The sequence below is a fragment of the Pholcus phalangioides genome, unplaced genomic scaffold (genome assembly GCF_987345545.1).
Source record: "Pholcus phalangioides strain wild (caught in Gottingen) unplaced genomic scaffold, Ppha-v1.0 ptg000007l_1, whole genome shotgun sequence".
NCBI lineage: Eukaryota > Metazoa > Arthropoda > Arachnida > Araneae > Pholcidae > Pholcus > Pholcus phalangioides.
Genome location: NW_028301600.1, coordinates 555166 through 573234, shown reverse-complemented (window position 1 = coordinate 573234; position 18069 = coordinate 555166). Strand labels below are relative to the sequence as shown.

The following is an 18069-nucleotide window of genomic DNA, read 5'->3' as shown; positions in this document are numbered from 1 at the left end:
GTAACTAACCTCCTTTGCTTCTATGATCACGTGACTAAGGCTTTGGGTAAGAGCAAAAATGTAGACGTTGTTTACCTTGATTTCCAGAAGGCATTCGATCGGGTCTAACATGGCAAACTCTTGAAGCGTTTACACGAGATTGGAATTGGGGGCAACTTGCTGAATTGGATAGAATCGTGGTTAAGAGATAGGGCGCAACCAGTTATGGTGAACGGGGAATTCTCTGGTTGGACAGGCGTCACAAGTGGAGTTCCTCAAGGAAGTGTCCTTGGCCCCATCCTTTTTTCACTTTTTATCAATAAACTCGATCAGGGTATCGATGGGATTACTAGCAAATTCGCAGATGATGTGAAGCTATAGGGGAAAATCGGGAATCAAAGCGATAGGGAGTTACTCCAGAGAGACAAACTTAAACAGAATTGCAGCATGGGCAAATGAATGGGGCATGACGTTTAGCGTAGATAAGTGCATGGTCGCTCATTTTGGTTCGAACAACCAACGGTTCTCTTACGAGTTGAATGGTGTCACTATCCCGGATGCAACTAGGGTCACCAATTTGGGAATTCTCATTGAAGAGCGTCTTAGGTTTTCTGAACACTGTTCAGCGGTGGTCAAAAAATCGAATAGAATGCTTGGTCTCATTTTCAAAAAGGTCTCTCCGCGTTCTCCAAAAGTCATTCTTTCGCTTTTTCGACGCTTAGTGCGTCCTGGACTGGAGTATGCTGTAAGGTTTTGGAGCCCATACCTACAGAGGGACATAGACTTGGTTGAGGGGTGCAGAGAAAAGCTGCGCGTGTTCTTATTGGCACACGGGGCTTGAGTTATGAAGAGATACTTCATTTTTTGAATATGTTTACATTGGATGAACGCATGTGTCGAGGAGATATGATCGAAGTGTTCAAAATTTTCAATGTGATGGATAGGAGGACCATGAACTTTTAGTATACCACCAATCGACTGTTTTTACAAGGGGACACCAGTATCGATTGGTAAGGGACAATGCAAGGCTATGGTGTCGCAGGGAATTTTTCTCTAATAGGATTGTTAATGAATGGAATAGCTTACCCCCGGAGATAGTAAATTGTAACACAATTGACACGTTTAAAAAGAAATACGATAAACATGTTGGGGTGAATCGAGAAGCTATCCATACTTAGAATAAGACAACCATAAGTATTCTTTATGGGCATTGTATAATATTTTTATCACGTGTATATATAGTTTATAATTTTTATTAATTGCATTTTTAATTGGGTTGCTTTATTTTTGAAATATATGACATCCATATTTTTATGGGCATCTTTTTGCCGCTGTGGTGGTCGAGTGGTTATAGTGACGGACTCGCGATGCGAGGATCCGGGTTCGAACCCCACAGTGGTGTTCGGCTGAAGTTGGTTTTCTGTGGTTCCCAACTTCAAGGCGCAAGTGCGAGCCGATCTCCCCGTTAAAAAGTCTCGCCACAGAGAGCAACAGTCCTACAACAATAAATCATTCAATCATAACACTTCAGTCATAGTTAGAAAAACTAGTGGCAGATGGCAGCACTACACATAACAAGCATTACAGAGAAACAACAAAAACCTTCACATCAGGTTTCACTACACGTACACGCACATTCCCGCATGTAACGATTCGTTGGGGGGTTCCGGGGGGGGGGGGTTGTGGGCGGGGCGCATGTGTGGTGTAGTAGTAGGTAGGGCCTCCAAAAAATGGCTCGGGGATCCATGATGTTCTTAAGTCAGCCACCTCGTTGGGCAATTTGGCTGTTGTGGCGTTGTATTTGTATTTTTCTCAGCCACCTCGTTGGGCATTTTGCCTGTTGTGGCGTTGTATTTATATTTGTATTAGTCTTGATTTTGTTTTTGTGTACCTGGACGATATATTGGTGGCCAGTCAAAATGAAATAGAACATATGAATCATTTAAAATTAGTCTTCCAAAGATTGCAAAAATATGGCTTAACAATTAATGTATGAAAATGTAAATTTGGAGCCTCAGAAGTTTCATTTTTAGGTCATGTAGTAGATGCTAATGGTTGTAGGCCTTTGCTCGAAAAGATCGAAATAATTGCAAATTACCCACAACCTCGCTATTTAAAAGAATTGCGTAGATTTTTGGGGATGTGTAAATTTTTACCGCTGATTTGTATCACACTCAGCTGTACTTCATGCACTCATAATTATTCCGTGGTAGGAAAAAAAATAACAAACCTATAACATGGACTTCTGAGCTAGTGATTGCTTTTGAAAAATGTAAAGATGCTATTGTAATTGTTACACAATTGCCCATCCGGAGCCTGACTGTGAATTAGCTTTGTTTACAGATGCTAGCGACATTGCAGTAGCTGATGCTTTGCATAAAGTCACTAAAATGGATTTTGTACCTTTGTCATTTTTTTCTAAGAAACTAAATAATGCTCATTGTAAATATTCTGCGTTTGATAAAGAATTACTTATAATATATTTATCAATTATTCATTTTAGGTATATGTTAGAAGGAAGTAATTTTTGTGTGTACACAGATCAAAAATCATTGACGTGTGCGTTTGGCCAGAATTTCGAAAAATGTTCACCCAGACGCTTGCGTCATCTTGAGTTTATTTTTCAATTCACTACTGACGTGCGTCATGTATCTGGTTGTGAAAATCTTGTGGCAGATGTCAAGGATTGAAAGTATTGAATTTCCTGTAAATATTAATTTTGAAAATTTTGTGGCATAGCAGCGGGCTGATCCCGAATTGAATTCTCTCCTAGAAAATTCTAGTCAATCTAATTTAAATTTGTAACTTGTAGATTTACCTAATTTTAGTGAACCAGTTTATTGTGATATTTCTAGTAAATTTGTATGTCTATTTGTGCCCGAAGTATTAAGGAAAAATATTTTTCTTTCTGTTCGTAATTTAGCGCATGTTGGTACAAGATCCACATTAAGGCAAATAACAAGTAAATATGTTTGTCCTTGTGTTTGGGAAAACGTGGCTGAATGGTGCCGGACTTGTATTGCTTGCCAAAAGGCTGAAGTTCACAGGCATACCGTTAAAGCATTGGGACGCATACCAGTGCCGAATGGTAGATTTCAGCACGTTCATTTAGACTTAATTGGTCCTCTACCGACCATTTTAAATTTTCGATATTGTCTGACATTAATTGATAGATACACAAGAGGGGTCGAGTCGATGGTATGAGTTTTGCATAAGAGTCATCAGAAAATCAATTAATCTCGAGTATTGTTGAGCAGTTGTGGAGGTGGAGAAGAAAAAGGAGGAAAGAACTTTTCCTAACTATATTGTGAATAATAATATGTGAATACTGAATTTCGTGACATTTTTATTTAAGTTATATATTTTTAAGTTATCCCAAAAGTTTTTACGGGTTTATATTACGTATTTATTTTGACACGGTGAATTTGTTGATTTGTTGTATAATTTTTCTTTTTGTTTATAAAACCCCGAAAGTTGAGGGGATTTTTTTTTCTGTCGCGAGCAGGTTGTTCGCTTGACTTGATGAAGATTTTGAAATTTTCTAGCGTTTTATGTGATCATTCGTCTTTTATTACTATTGTTTAGTCAAACGCTATGGTTCTTAATGCATTGTGCATATAGTTATAGTATAATGCAAGGCATTTCAATCTCTGAATAAATTTTAATTCCTTAGGATTAAATTGATTAATTGGTATTATGTTTTGAAATTTCTCAGTATTGTTTCACGGACATATTACTCGTAAAAAGTGTCATAATGGATGATTTTAATTTGATTCTTCTTTTGAACCTTTTTTTTGGAAAAACATTTTTTGTGGTAAGCGTTGCTTTGTATTAATTTGGTGATATTTTGTTTCTCAAATTCGATAATTTAGATATAGATATTTTCTGATCAATAAATATTTGTATATCAAACTTTAGACGATTTGACCACTTGATATTGGTTTTCTTTTAAACGTAATGGGTCGTTTAAAACCCCTTGCTATTGATATACATGAGTGGAACTTTTAATTTCGTGATTGGTCTATCTGAGACCGTTTTCCGAATCACGACTGATTAATGGAAATTAGTTTTGAATTGATATTGAAATCATTGTTCATACTGTTCATTGTGCTCATAAACCGAGGTTCCACCGGCGATTTGTTAATAGGAGGCTCCGGGATATCTCGCTACAAATTAGTAGCAATTAAGATACCCCGGGAATTCCTAAATTTTGATATATATTTTTCGATGACTTGCTCTTCCATGTTCCTCCAATTTTTATTTATTTATTTCTTTTTGTGTATTGTGGTGCTATTGATTTTGATATAATTTTATTTTTGTTTGTTGTTTTTCGTATAACAGTGTTTATACAATATTTATACGTAAGAAATAATCTTTAGTTCTTAATAATGACGAGTTTTCTTGCGTTCTACCCACAAATATTTTGGAAAAAAAGCTATAGAATTTTTTTGAACTTCATCTCATCTCCTAAATGGAATACGACTATCATTTTGCATTTTTACTCGAAAAAAGTGAAAATGACTCACTAGAAGATTTCATGAGTTTGTCGAATGATTCTCCCCAAGCAATGATCTCTTCTGTAGTAGGGCTGTAAGTAAAACAATGCGAGAAGTATATTATTTTACATTTTTATGAAACAAAAATTATCACACTACATCAAATTGTAGGCTTTAAATGTATAGATGAATTCATTATTTTAACCAGTCCGGTGTTTCTGACGTAATATTACGTCAAGAGAGCAATGGAAGAAATAAAATCACCATTCCGGCACTACTAGTGTTACGTGCGTGTGCACCTAACAAAGCAACCCTAAAACGTCTCGTCGGAGAGATTAAAAACACGTTCTTTTTTCACTCAATATCGTCTTTTTTCCGCCTTGTTTTTGTCTAATAAATGCCAGGAGCTTGGGTAAAAAGAAAGATTTTTCTAGAAACTATGATAGTTGTGGAGGGCTTGGATCTTATAGCCATTACGGAATCTTGGGCAAACGATGGGGATGAATCTTTCTTACACATCTCAGGATGCGATGCTTTTTTGAGAAATAGATCTGATAGGAAAGGGGGTGGAGTGTTGATATACGTGAAATCATGTTTGAAGGCTAGAGAGTGTAACGTGCAGAGAAGTGATATTGACACTATATGGGTTGAGCATGTGAACCAAAGAAATCATACGCTTATTGTTGGGGTTTGTTAGGGGTTGTCGAATAGAGATGCAAACTACATCGCCAAATTGCATGATGAAATTTCCTACATGTGTAAGCATAAGAGGGTTATCATACTAGGGGATTTCAATTACCCAGGTATTGATTGGGAGAACCTTTCATCTGGAAATAAGTATGAGAGAGACTTTCTTAAGTTGTTGCTCGAAAATTTTTTTTATCAGCATGTATCAGAAGCCACTGGGGGCACTGCTATTGTGGATTTAGTTCTTACTGGTTCTGAGGATCTTGTTGAACATATTTCGGTGGGGGAACAGTTTTTTCTTCCAGTGATCATCGCGTAGTCAGATTTCACTAACTTTTCCTGGGGTAAGGTTGATAACAAAAGAATGGATCCTTGTTTTCGGAGAACTAACTTTGATGTTTTGAGAGGAAGGATAGCGGAAGTTTATAAAGACAGGTTAGAATCAGTAGGTGTGGTAAGTCAATGAAAAGAATTTAGTATGAAGCTGTCCTCTGTTTTGCACGACGTCATACCCTTTGTTGGAAAAAAGCGTGTTTGTACATCGCACCTCCTATGGTTCACGGATAGCTTGCGTAACGTTTATCTTGAAAAGAAAAGAGCATTCAGAGAGAATAAGCAGACGAGATGACCTATCGTTCTTTACTGATAAAAGAAGAGTGTTGAAGAAAGCGATAAGGGATAGTAAAAAGGAAGTTGAATATAGGTTGGCAGATAACATTGGCTCTGACGCAAAATCATTTTTTCGATACGTTAATAATGGATGTAAGGGAACAGTTGGCCCCCTCTCCATAGGAGGCTCTAGGTTAGAGGGCAATGTAGGCAAGTGTAGTGCTTTCAATTACTTTTTCACGTCGGTTTTTAATGGAGATAACGGTATTCGATATACGGGTGTTGCATGGGGTAATAAAACCCTCAACGATATCCAAGTAGAAGACGTGGAGGTCCTAAATCTTCTAAGAAATGTATGTGCAAGCAAAGCCCCAGGACCAGATGATATCTATCCCAGATCCTCAGGGAATTTTCTACTGAATTGTTGGGGCCAGTCGCACGGATATACCAGAGTAGTGTTGCTGAGGGTATCGTCCCAAGGGATTGGAAACTTGCTAATGTTGTTCCGATATTTAAGAAGGGTAGTAGAGAAGCTGTGTCCAATTATCGTCCAGTGAGTTTGACGAGCTCCCTGTCGAAAATTTTGGAAATTATCATCAAAAGGCAATTTGTGAAGACAAGAATAATGTATTATCGGCAAATCAGCATAGGTTCAGGAAGGGGAAGTCATGTGTAACTAACCTCCTTTGCTTCTATGATCACGTGACTAAGGCTTTGGGTAAGAGCAAAAATGTAGACGTTGTTTACCTTGATTTCCAGAAGGCATTCGATCGGGTCCAACATCTCAAACTCTTGAAGCGTTTACACGTGATTGAAATTGAGGGCAACTTGCTGAATTGGATAGAATTGTGGTTAAGAGATAAGTCGCAACGATTTATGGTGAACGGGAAATTCTCTGGTTGGACAGACGTCACAAGTGGAGTTCCTCAAGGAAGTGTCCTCGGCCCTATACTTTTTTCACTTTTTATCGATAAACTCGATCAGTGTATCGATGGGATTACTAGCAAATTCGCAGATGATGAGAAGCTAATGGGGGTAATCGGGAATCAAAGCGATAGGGAGTTGCTCCAGACCAACTTAAACAGGATTGCAGCATGGGCAAATGAATGGAGCATGGCGTTTAGCGTAGATAAGTGCATGGTCGCTCATTTTGGTTCCAACAACCAACGGTTCTCTTACGAGTTCAATGGTTTCACTATTTCGGATGCAACTAGGGTCACCGATTTGGGAATTCTCATTGACGAGCGGCTTAGGTTTTCTGAACGTTGTTGAGACAACCATAAGAATTCTTTATGGGCATTGTATAATATTTTATCACGTGCATATATTGTTTATAATTTTTATTAATTGCATTTTTGATTGGGTTGCTGTATTTTTGAAATATATGACATGCATATTTTTATGGGCATCTTTTTCTCAGCCACCTCGTTGGGCATTTTGCCTGTTTTGGCGTTGTATTTGTATTTGGCTAGGGGGATGTACTTAAAATAATTTCGTAAAGAAAACAAGCGAACATAACTTTTACTATACGCACATTTTCTGTTCTCAGAAATCATATGAAGTGCTGCATAAAATCAAATATAATTTGTGATTTTGTTAAATAATATTATGTGTGATGAAATAACTGTTCATTTTGACGTTATGTTACAGTTCCTTGACTTACCTATTTTCGTTTGTATCAACCCAGTTGATTATATATTCAGGGACACTGCAAAAAAAATCAAATCATCTAAATGTTTGAATTCGCCGTATTATTTACTTATATATTTCGTCCGGTATTCAGAGCCTCCCCCCCCCCCAGAGATGGGTTAAAGCTGCAGCAGCACATAGCTCCGCACTTGCGGGAAATTTGAAAGGTCTTATCAAAACTAATGAATCAAAAGAAATCTACACTTTTCAATAGAGAAAATCGCATAAATGGTACATAAATATCCAGCTTTCGAAGGTAAATACCAACATCAGGTCTTGATTATAAGTCCCTACTGACAGCATATTATTCTTCTATTTGATTTATGCGTATTCACAAAAAATTGATGTTTCATGTCACTTTCATGCTCGGCAGGAAACTATGAATTCACCAAATATTTACTCATCGACGTCCCCCACTTACTTCTTCCCACAGACTTCCACTTACAAATCCCTGTTGCTGATACAGTCTCGGAAATTGAAGGTCTTCCAAAATCCTGGTAATGATTTAATAATCCCTAACTTTATGGGAAACAATCAAAAAAGAATTATGGCATATCAAGACAGAGAAGATCCCTTGGAATCTGATTCGTACTCAGACCATGTACCTTAATTGCGACGTCTTTCCTAACCCCATATGCTATAAAATATATAGTGATATTTTTGATGACATTGTCATTGTCAGTGATGCCAATATGTATTCTTTCCATGTTCATATATGATATATTATTTATCCAAAGCATATACTTCAGATTCAATGTTTAATAAGATCTTGTTTGAATTTTGCTACTCTGCTTTGCTGGGCTGAGTGCAATTGTTGATTGCATTTTATTATTGATTGCATTGTTGATTGAATTTTTATTTTTGATTGAATTGTTGACTGAATTTTTATTATTGAATCATGCATAGTTTGTGGATGTTGTCCTATACGCATATATAATTAAATTTTATCTAATTTCATGTATATTTACTACGCATATGCTATATACTATACAATGTTTACATCGTATCATCATGTATGTATTCTATATATCTTACGTTTCGTGGCATCGCTTTTTGTCTAGATCATTCCCAGAGCCCATCTGTTATGAAAACTCTGACGTTGTACCCGGTCACACTTACTTATAAAAACATTATATATACTTTCTCAACTGCTATACGAAACTCCATAATTATTGTTATTCATCAATATATTCATGTGTTCGAGTGTATACCCCCGGTGAATCCACTAGTGCACAACTGAACTTTATATATTCAAGTGAACTTTGAAATTTCTCCGGACATGATCTCATCATTTGGACTATAATATCCATATCTAAATATGTCTCTAACTGGCAATGAAAATTTCCCCCCAACTCCTTCAGTCTTGTGATATTATTACCAGCAATTGGTCGGTATCGATAATTCCCACTTACACATTTATAGTTCATTGTACATGTGTGTATCCTGTTTTTCATGTTCTAATTTCAGGTTCGGACCTATGAAAAAACCCTTCCAACAGAAGACAAGATGAGAGAACTTGGTGTTGCAGATTGGCTGATGGTTGGGGACAGAGTACGGTGATGAAGGCGAATAGCTCGGAATGTTTTCATTGGTCTCTTGCGGGCGATCCGCCCGGATTCCATGGCGGCCGGATGTGGTTTTCGGGGACTTTGTGGGTATGATTGCCGTGAGGGCCCCGGCGGAGTTGGGTCCTGTGGCTTACGAGCCGGGGGTGCCTGCCAGGCCCGGACATCAAGAGAGTTTCTCCAGCATGGTCCAGCCGCTAGGTAATCTGCTTCAGAGCTGGGTCATGTTTGGTGTTAGTGTTTGTAGTGGGTTGGAGGTCGACCAGTGGTCTTGGTGGCTGGCGGGGCTTTTTCTTTCTCCAGCATGGCCCAGCCGCAAAGTAGCCTGCTTATATCCCACAAGGGACAGAGCGGAGGCCATGTTTGGTGTTTCCATAACTCAAGTCCCGTACCAATAAGGACACGCACCCCTTCAACCAAATCTATGTCTCTCTGTAGATATGGTCTCCAAAACCTTACAGCATACGCCAGTCCCGGACGAACTAAGCCTCGAAAAAGAGGAAGAATCACTTTAGGAGAACGCGAAGAGACCTTTTTGAAAATGAGACCAAGCATTCTACTCGCTTTTTTGACCACCGCTGAACAATGTTCAGAAAACCTAAGATGCTCGTCAATGAGAATTCCCAAATCGGTGACCCTAGTTGTATCCGGGATAGTGACACCATTCAACTCGTAAGAGAACCGTGGGTTGTTCGAACCAAAATGAGCGACCATGCACTTATCAACGCTAAACGTCATGCTCCATTAATTTGCCCATGCTGCAATTCTGTTTAAGTTTGTCTCTCTGGAGTAACTCCCTATCGCTTTAATTCCCGATTGCCCCCATTAGCTTCACGTCATCTGTGAATTTGCAATCCCATCGATACCCTGATCGAGATTATCGATAAAAAGTGAAAACAAGTATGGGGGCCAAGGACACTTCTTTGAGGAACTGCACTTGTGACGCCTGTCCAACCAGAGAATTCCCCGTTCACCATAACTCGTTGCGACTTATCTCTTAACCACGATTCTATCCAATTCAGCAAGTTGCCCCCAATCCCAATGTCGTGTAAACGCTTCAATAGTTTGCCATGTTGGACCCGATCGAATGCCTTCTGGAAAACAACATCAATATTTTTGCTTTTACCAGAAGCCTTAGTCACGTGATCATAGAAGCAAAGGAGGTTAGTTATACATGACTTCCCCTTACGGAACTCATGCTGATTATCCGACAATACATTATTCTCTTCTAGCCACTTCACAAATTGCCTTTTGATGATAACTTCCAAAATTCTCGAGAGGGAACTCGTCAAACTCACTGGATGATAATTAGACACAGCTTCTCTACTACCCTTCTTAAATATCGGAACAACATTAGCAAGTTTCCAATCCCTTGGGACGATACCCTCAGCAACACTACTCCTGTATATCTGTGCGACTGGCCCATCAATTCATTAGCACATTCCCTGCGGACCCTGGGATAGATATCATCTGGTTCTGGTGCCTTGCTTGCACATACATTTTTTAGAAGATTCAGGACCTCCTTAAAAACCGACGCGAAAAAGTCATTGAAAGCACTACACGTCTACATTGCTCTCTAACCTAGACCCTCCTATCGAAAGGGGGCCAACTGTACCCTTATATCCATTATTGACGTATCTAAAAAATGATTTTGGGTCAGAGCCAATGTTATCCGCCAACCTAGATTCAACTTCCTTTTTACTATCCCTTATCACTTTCTTCAACAGGCTTCTTTAATCAGTAAACAATGATAGTATAAAAGTGGACGAGGTGACCTATCTGAATGCTCTTTTCTTTTTAAGATAAAGGTTACGCAAGCTATCCGTGAACCATAGAGGGTACGATGTACAAACACGCTTTTTTCGAACAAAGGGTAGGACGTCGTGCAAAACAGAGAAAACAGAGGACAGCTTCGTACTAAATTCTTCCCATTGACTTACCACCCCCACTGATTCCAATCGGTCTTTGAAAACTTCCGCTAACCTTCCTCTCAAAAAAATCAAAGTTAGTTCTCCGAAAACAAGGAACCAGTCTTTTGTTATCAACCTTACCTGAGGAAAAGTTAGTGAAATCTGACTGTACGATGATCACTGGAAGAAAACTCTTTCCCCACCGAAGCATGTTCAACAAGATCCTCGCAACTAGTTAGAACTAAATCCAAAATAGCAGTGCCCCCAGTGGCTTCTGATACATGCTGATAAAAAAAATTTTCGAGCAACAACTTAAGAAAGTCTCTCTCATACTTATTTCCAGATGAAAGGTTCTCCCAATCAATACCTGGGTAATTGAAATCCCCTAGTATGATAACCCTCTTATGCTTACACATGTAGGAAATTTCATCATGCAATTTGGCGATGTAGTTTGCATCTCTATTCGACAACCCCTAACAAACCCCAACAATAAGCGTATGATTTCTTTGGTTCACATGCTCAACCCATATAGTGTCAATATCACTTCTCTGCACGTTACACTCTTTAGCCCTCAAACATGATTTCACGTATATCAACACTCCACCCCCTTTCCTATCAGATCTATTTCTCAAAAAAGTATCGTATCCTGAGATGTGTAAGAAAAATTCATCCCCATCGTTTGCCCAAGATTCAATAATCGCTATAAGATCCAGGCCCTCCACAACTATCATAGTTTCTAAAAAATTTCTTATTTCCCACGCTCCTGGCGTTTATTAGCACATATTTTAATTTGTCCTGTGATTTAGTGTCAATCGAGAAGCCATCCAAGTCGGAGGTGGGTAATTCCCCGTCAGTACTGTTGTGATTATCATTAACTAACCCGCATTCCCGACTACGTGGTCTGGGAGTAAAAAATCTAACCTAAGACTATCGTAAACCTCCCAGACCCCCTCTTATTTAGATGGATCCTATCCGAACGAAGCCACCTATCGGTAAATGCGGAAAGCTCCAAGAACGTGATCCCAAGTGAGGAGCGAATGTCCTTCAGGCCTATATTGAATTGGTGGATCCTACTCCTATACCCCCTACTACCCGTTGGCAGCACTGGAATCACTGCCACATCTGAACCCCCCCCCCCCCTCCTTAGCGGATAATAGTAAATCCCGGTACTCTGACAGAGACTCACTAATATTCGCTCCTACCTGATTCGTTCCCAGCCACAGGATTACCCGCCAGGTCAACTTTCAGCGATGATCTTCCCCCCAGGAACACAACAGCGCTCGAAACCCCGAAAATTCCTACACGCTCTATTCCCCAATTCCCTGACCATAGAATCACCGATGATTAAACTCCTATGACTATCCCTCTCTACCTCATCCCTCACCACCCAATCGCCCTCTAAATTGTCCTTGTTCGTGGAGATTGCTTCTTCATCGACAGGTGGCTCCGTAATAATCGGCTCTCGTAACGCTTTGACCTCGAGTTAAATGAGAGTGGAATATAAAATTTAAGTGGACCGAAAATACACAACGAAAATTATGAATTTGAGAGCAATAAGAAAAAACACTTATTTCGCAAATCCAGCAATGGAAGTCCTAAAAATCCAGTGACAAAATCAAACTAAAGAAAATAAACTCACAATCTGGAAAAATAAAGAAAACACCGCAGTGTTTGATCCAAAAAATAAACACGCTAAATAAAACTCACGAGAAAGAAAAATACAAAATGGCGCACTGATGTTACAGATAATCCTTCGATAGAAGTGATAGTATTCGTGGCATGCGACTTGTTAAAAATGAAAATGTTCATAAACAAACACACAGTGTGAGTAAATTTATCCTGTAGATTGAACATTTAAGAGAACCAATAATGACCTTAATATAGCTGATCTCTTCATTTAGAAATTAATTTGCATGGTAATATCGCATGCATTGAAATTTTTGATAAAAAAAAAAATTAAGTAAAAAGTTAATTTTTTTCTTTTTGATTTCAAATGTAAGTAATAAAATTTTTAAAAACCTCTTTTCATAAATTTCCCTTATCAGAAAAAATTTAATAATGTAAACGATTTTTTTTTTATTTCACAAATACAAACATATAATACACAAATTCAGACATGTTTTACACGAATACAAACATGTGTTACTCGAATACTAGAATGCAGTACATAAATCTAGACCTATGTTGCACAAATACAAACATATAATACACAAAAAAATGGATGCACACCTATTACAAACAAACACTTTGTAGCCTCAAGGGACTGAAAAGTCCTTCCAGCAGGCCTATAGGAATAAGCTATAGAATATTTTTTCTTTCTCTTGCAACAGCATTATTATATTTATTAGATATGTGTTCAAGTGTATTTTCGCTTATCTATGTATCTGAATAATGTTCACAATTAAGTTCCTTTTCGTGAAGCTCAATATAATACAACCATCGTACACTACTTCTCTTATTTATTATTATGCTCTTTCAATACTTTCATCTAAATGGTTTCGTAATTTATGCGTCTGACGAAACCAAAAATCACATGATTTATGTTTTTATTATTATTCAATTTATTTTCAGTGTGAAAAATGTTTAATATCTTTGGGGCAATGAAAGAAAAGCTCTTTTTATATAATGTTTTATTTGGTTTTAGTACTTGATAAACTCGGTTATATCTATCTGTAGTTCTATTTTGATTTTTCGTTAAGTAATTTTCATTTAATCGCGAAAATTTGATAACTCTGTACAAAAAGTTTTGTCTCAAAGTTACAGTATGGCATTGTATTTTACAACTATCGATTAATATTTTAAATCTTATTCTGTTATATATATTATCTAATTTCCGAATATTCTCGTAATATGCTCCTCCCAAAGCACTGACTGCATAATTTCCTACATGTGTAAGCGTAAGAGGGTTCTCATACTAGGCGATTTCAATTACCCAGGTATTGATTGGGAGAACCTTTCATCTGGAAATCAGTATGAAAGAGACTTTTTTAAGTTGGTGCTCGAAATTTTTTTGTATCAGCATGTATCAGAAGCCACTAGGGGTAGTGCTATTTTGGATTTAGTTCTTACTAGTTCTGAGGATCTTGTTGAACATGTTTCGGTGGGGGAAGAGTTTTCCTCCAGTGATCATCGTATCGTCAGATTTCACTAACTTTTCCTCGGGTAAGGTTGATAACAAAAGATTGGTTCCTTGTTTTCGGAGAACTAATTTTGATGTTTTGAGAGGAAGGTTAACGGAAGTTTTCAAAGACCGGTTGGAATCAGTAGGGGTGGTAAGTCAATGGGAAGAATTTAGTACGAAGCTGTCCTCTGTTTTGCACTACGTCATACCCTTTGTTCGAAAAAAACGTGTTTGTACATCGCACCCTCTATGGTAATTGGCCCCATACTCTTTTCACTTTTTATCGATAACCTCGATCAGGGTATCGATGGGATTACTAGCAAATTCGCAGATGATGTGAAGCTAATGGCGGTAATCAGGAATTAAAGCGATAGGGAGTTGCTTCAGACCAACTTAAACAGGATTGCAGTATGGGCAAATGAATGGAGCATGACGTTTAGTAGCGTTGATAAGTGCATGATCGCTCATTTTGGTTCGAACAACTCACGGTTCTCTTACGAGTTGAATAGTGTCAGTATCCCGGATGCAACTAGGGTGACCGATTTGGGAATTCTCATTGACGAGCGACTTAGGTTTTCTGAACATTGTTCAGTGGTGGTCAAAAAAGCGAATAGAATGCTTGGTCTCATTTTCAAAAAGGTCTCTTTCGCGTTCTCCTAAAGTCATTCTTCCGCTTTTTCGAGGATTAGTTCGTCCTGGACTGGAGTATGCTGTAAGGTTTTGGAGACCATACCTGCAGAGGGACATAGACTTGGTTGAAGGGGTGCAGAGAAGAGCTACGCGTGTCCTTGTTGGCACAAACTTCATTTTCTGAATATGTTTACATTGGAGGTGTCGAGGAGATATGATCGAAGTGTTCAAAATTTTCAATGGGATGGATAGGATGGACCATGAACTTTTAGTACACCGCCAATCGACTTCTTTTACAAGGGGACACCAGTATCGATTGGTGAGGGACAATGCAAGGTTATGGTGTCGCAGGGAATTTTTCTCTAATAGGGTTGTTAATAAATGGAATAGCTTACCCCCGGAGGTAGTAAATTGTAACATAATTGACACGTTTAAAAAGAAATACGATAAACATGTTGGGGTAAATCGAGAAGCTATCCATACTTAGAATAAGACAACCATAAGTATTATTTATGGGCGTTGTATAATATTTTATGTGTATATATTGTTTACAATTTTTGTTAATTGCATTTTTAATTGGGTTGCTAAATTTTTGAAATATATGACATCCATATTTTTATGAGCATCTTTTTCTCAGCCACCTCGTATGCCATTTTGTCTGTTGTGGCGTTGTATTAGTATTTGTGTTTATTTGTATTTTACAATTGAATATATCCAAGCATAGAATAAATCTTTCAAAAAATTTTCATCAATCAAGTTTTTCATTTTGTAAATGATCACTGCATATTTTCTAATTTTTTTTATTAAAATATCACAGTGCCTGTTCCATTTAAGATCATTCTGTATTGTGATACCTAAATAATTGTACTCCGGAACAATATCTATTTCTTGGCAATGACATTGATTCTTCTCCAGGCACTGACAATGATTATGTATTCATAGGTGTATGTTTGTGTTATAATTTATATTTCTTGTCTTCATATAAATAAATTTTGTTTTTTGATTGTTAAGTTTTAATTTATGTTTAATTAACCAGATATTAATATTCATTTGATCATCTACTTTTCTAATTAAAATTTCTGTATCAGTATCTTCTACATCAAGCACTGTATCATCTGCAAAGGTTATAATTTTTCCATTCAATCTCAAGTTACATAAATCATTTATATATATCAAAAATAATATCGGACCCAAAACAGAACCCTGAGATACCCCCTTTTTCACTTCTTGAAAAGTACTTCTTTTTGAATAACAACTGCCTGTTTCCTGTTGCAATAGTATGATTTAAACCATTCAAGTATGTTTCCTTTCACTCCTATTTCAAATAGTTTATTTGTTAAAATGTCCAAATCCACAAAATCGAATGCTTTTTTCAAATCTAGGAACACAGTTATGGAACATTTATCATCATTGAATCCATTGTTTAAATAGTTAGTTAAATCAAATATCGCCATTTCTGCATTTTTATTTTTTTGAAATCCATATTGGTTAGTTGAGAAATTGTTTTGTCTATTTAGGAAATCAAGTAGTTGGTTTTTCACACATTTTTCAATTATTTTTGAGAAGACGGGAAGTATTGATATTTGTCTGTAATTAGTCTGATATTAGTCTGTAATTTGTCAAATCATCTCCTGCTTTATATATGGGATGGACTAGAGAGTATTTAAAACCCATGGTAGAATATTCCATTCAATACAGAATTTTCAATTAAATTTTTTATTGCACTTAAGTGGTATTTTGCAATTATTTTAATCATTTGAGGGGTCAATCCATCATAACCACTTGCTTTATCTTCCTTTAAATCCCTTATAACAAGTTTTAACTGTTCTTGATTTATATCAGTATAAAACATGGAATTGATTGAATTGCTAGTAGCATTATTTTGTTCCAAACAATGGGTACAAAAATTATTTTGTTCATTAGTATTTAAATTCCTCGTAATAAAGTCATTATTGAATTTAATGGCCACATCCATTGGATCTTGAAAGTTTGGAAGAACGTTATGTCCAATATTTTTGTTTAAAATATTTTCATTTATGTTATAGTGTAAGAATTCACTATATATTTGCACATGTTGACTTAAAATATTTTATTATATAAATTTATCACAATTAAAATTACTGTTGGTTAAACTTAACTATTTGCATCGCAGTCGAGTACAAACACATCCGGACATTTAGAAGTCTCCACTCTCTCTGTTGGTATTACACATATACATATATAAGTATACACTCACAGTATTCACAGCGACAATCATGGATGACTAACGCCATCTGCTGGATTATTGGTGGCTATACAATAATATCGCTACAATGTATTTCCATTGTCTGCGTTTATCGTTTATAATTTCTTTAAAGTTGTTTTTAATATATTCTTGTTTAATTTTTTGTATATATTTTTTTCAAATTTGTTTCATATTCCTTGTATTCCAATTTGTACGAGACCATTTGAGGATTCTTTTTGTATTTTTTGTAGAGTTTTTCTTTATAATTTATTCTTTTTAATATATCTACAGGCTGATCAGCGAATAAGCCCTTATTTCAAAATTAAATATCTCTACAACAAAGATCAATAGAATGATGCGGTAAACGGTACGTTTATTAGCAAAACTGTAAGAATGTTGTACAGAAATTTCGAAAATTTAGTTTTTTTTTTTAACTTTTTAAAATTTTAAAAAAAACCGGAGATTTTGGGGTTCCGATAATCCTCATTTGTGTGAAGAGAAACCACTGCATTCGCCTAAAGTTACTGCATGGGCTGCGGTATGCGCCAGAGGCATTATCGGCCCCTTCTTCGTGCGAGAAACGATTACTACTGAACGTTACGTTACAATTTTGGAACAATTTGTCAGCACGCATGGCGCATACCGCAGCCCATGCAGTAACTTAAGGCGAATGCAGTGGTTTCTCTTCACACAAATAAGAATTTTGGGAACCCCAAAATCTACAGTTTTGTTTTTGTTTTTTTAAATTTTAAAAAATAAAAAAAAAAACTAAATTTTCGAAATTTCTGTACAACATTCTTACAGTTTTGCTAATAAACGTACCGTTTACCGCATAATTCTATTGATCTTTGTTGTAGATATATTCAATTTTGAAATAAGGGCTTATTCGCTGATCACCCTGTATATGTATGGTATGGAACAGCGATATCTTAGGAATGATGCTGCAAGAATATTTTTATGGGCATCTTTTTATCAGCCACCTCTTTGGGCATTTTGCCTGTTGTGGCGTTGTATTTGTATTCATTTATCCAGTTTTTCTTATCTTTTTTAGGCTTTTGTTTTACTGTCCTGGTCCATAAATTTGAATTCAACATTAAAATATCCATAAATCGCTTATATTTGTTATGAGCATTAACATCTTCAATGTTTCAAATTTTTC

General features: G+C 36.8%; 1 protein-coding gene across 3 annotated transcripts in view; it reads right to left on the bottom strand.

Moving 5' to 3' along the window:
• Nucleotides 1–18069, bottom strand: part of LOC149084775 (uncharacterized) — a 188848-nt gene that overhangs the window by 62717 nt on the left and 108062 nt on the right. For all 3 annotated transcript variants that reach the window (XM_089232523.1, XM_089232522.1, XM_089232521.1), the window contains exon 4: nucleotides 4506–4567. In XM_089232523.1, coding sequence (XP_089088649.1) covers nucleotides 4506–4567 — 62 coding nt within the window. The remainder of the gene's footprint in view (nucleotides 1–4505; nucleotides 4568–18069) is intronic.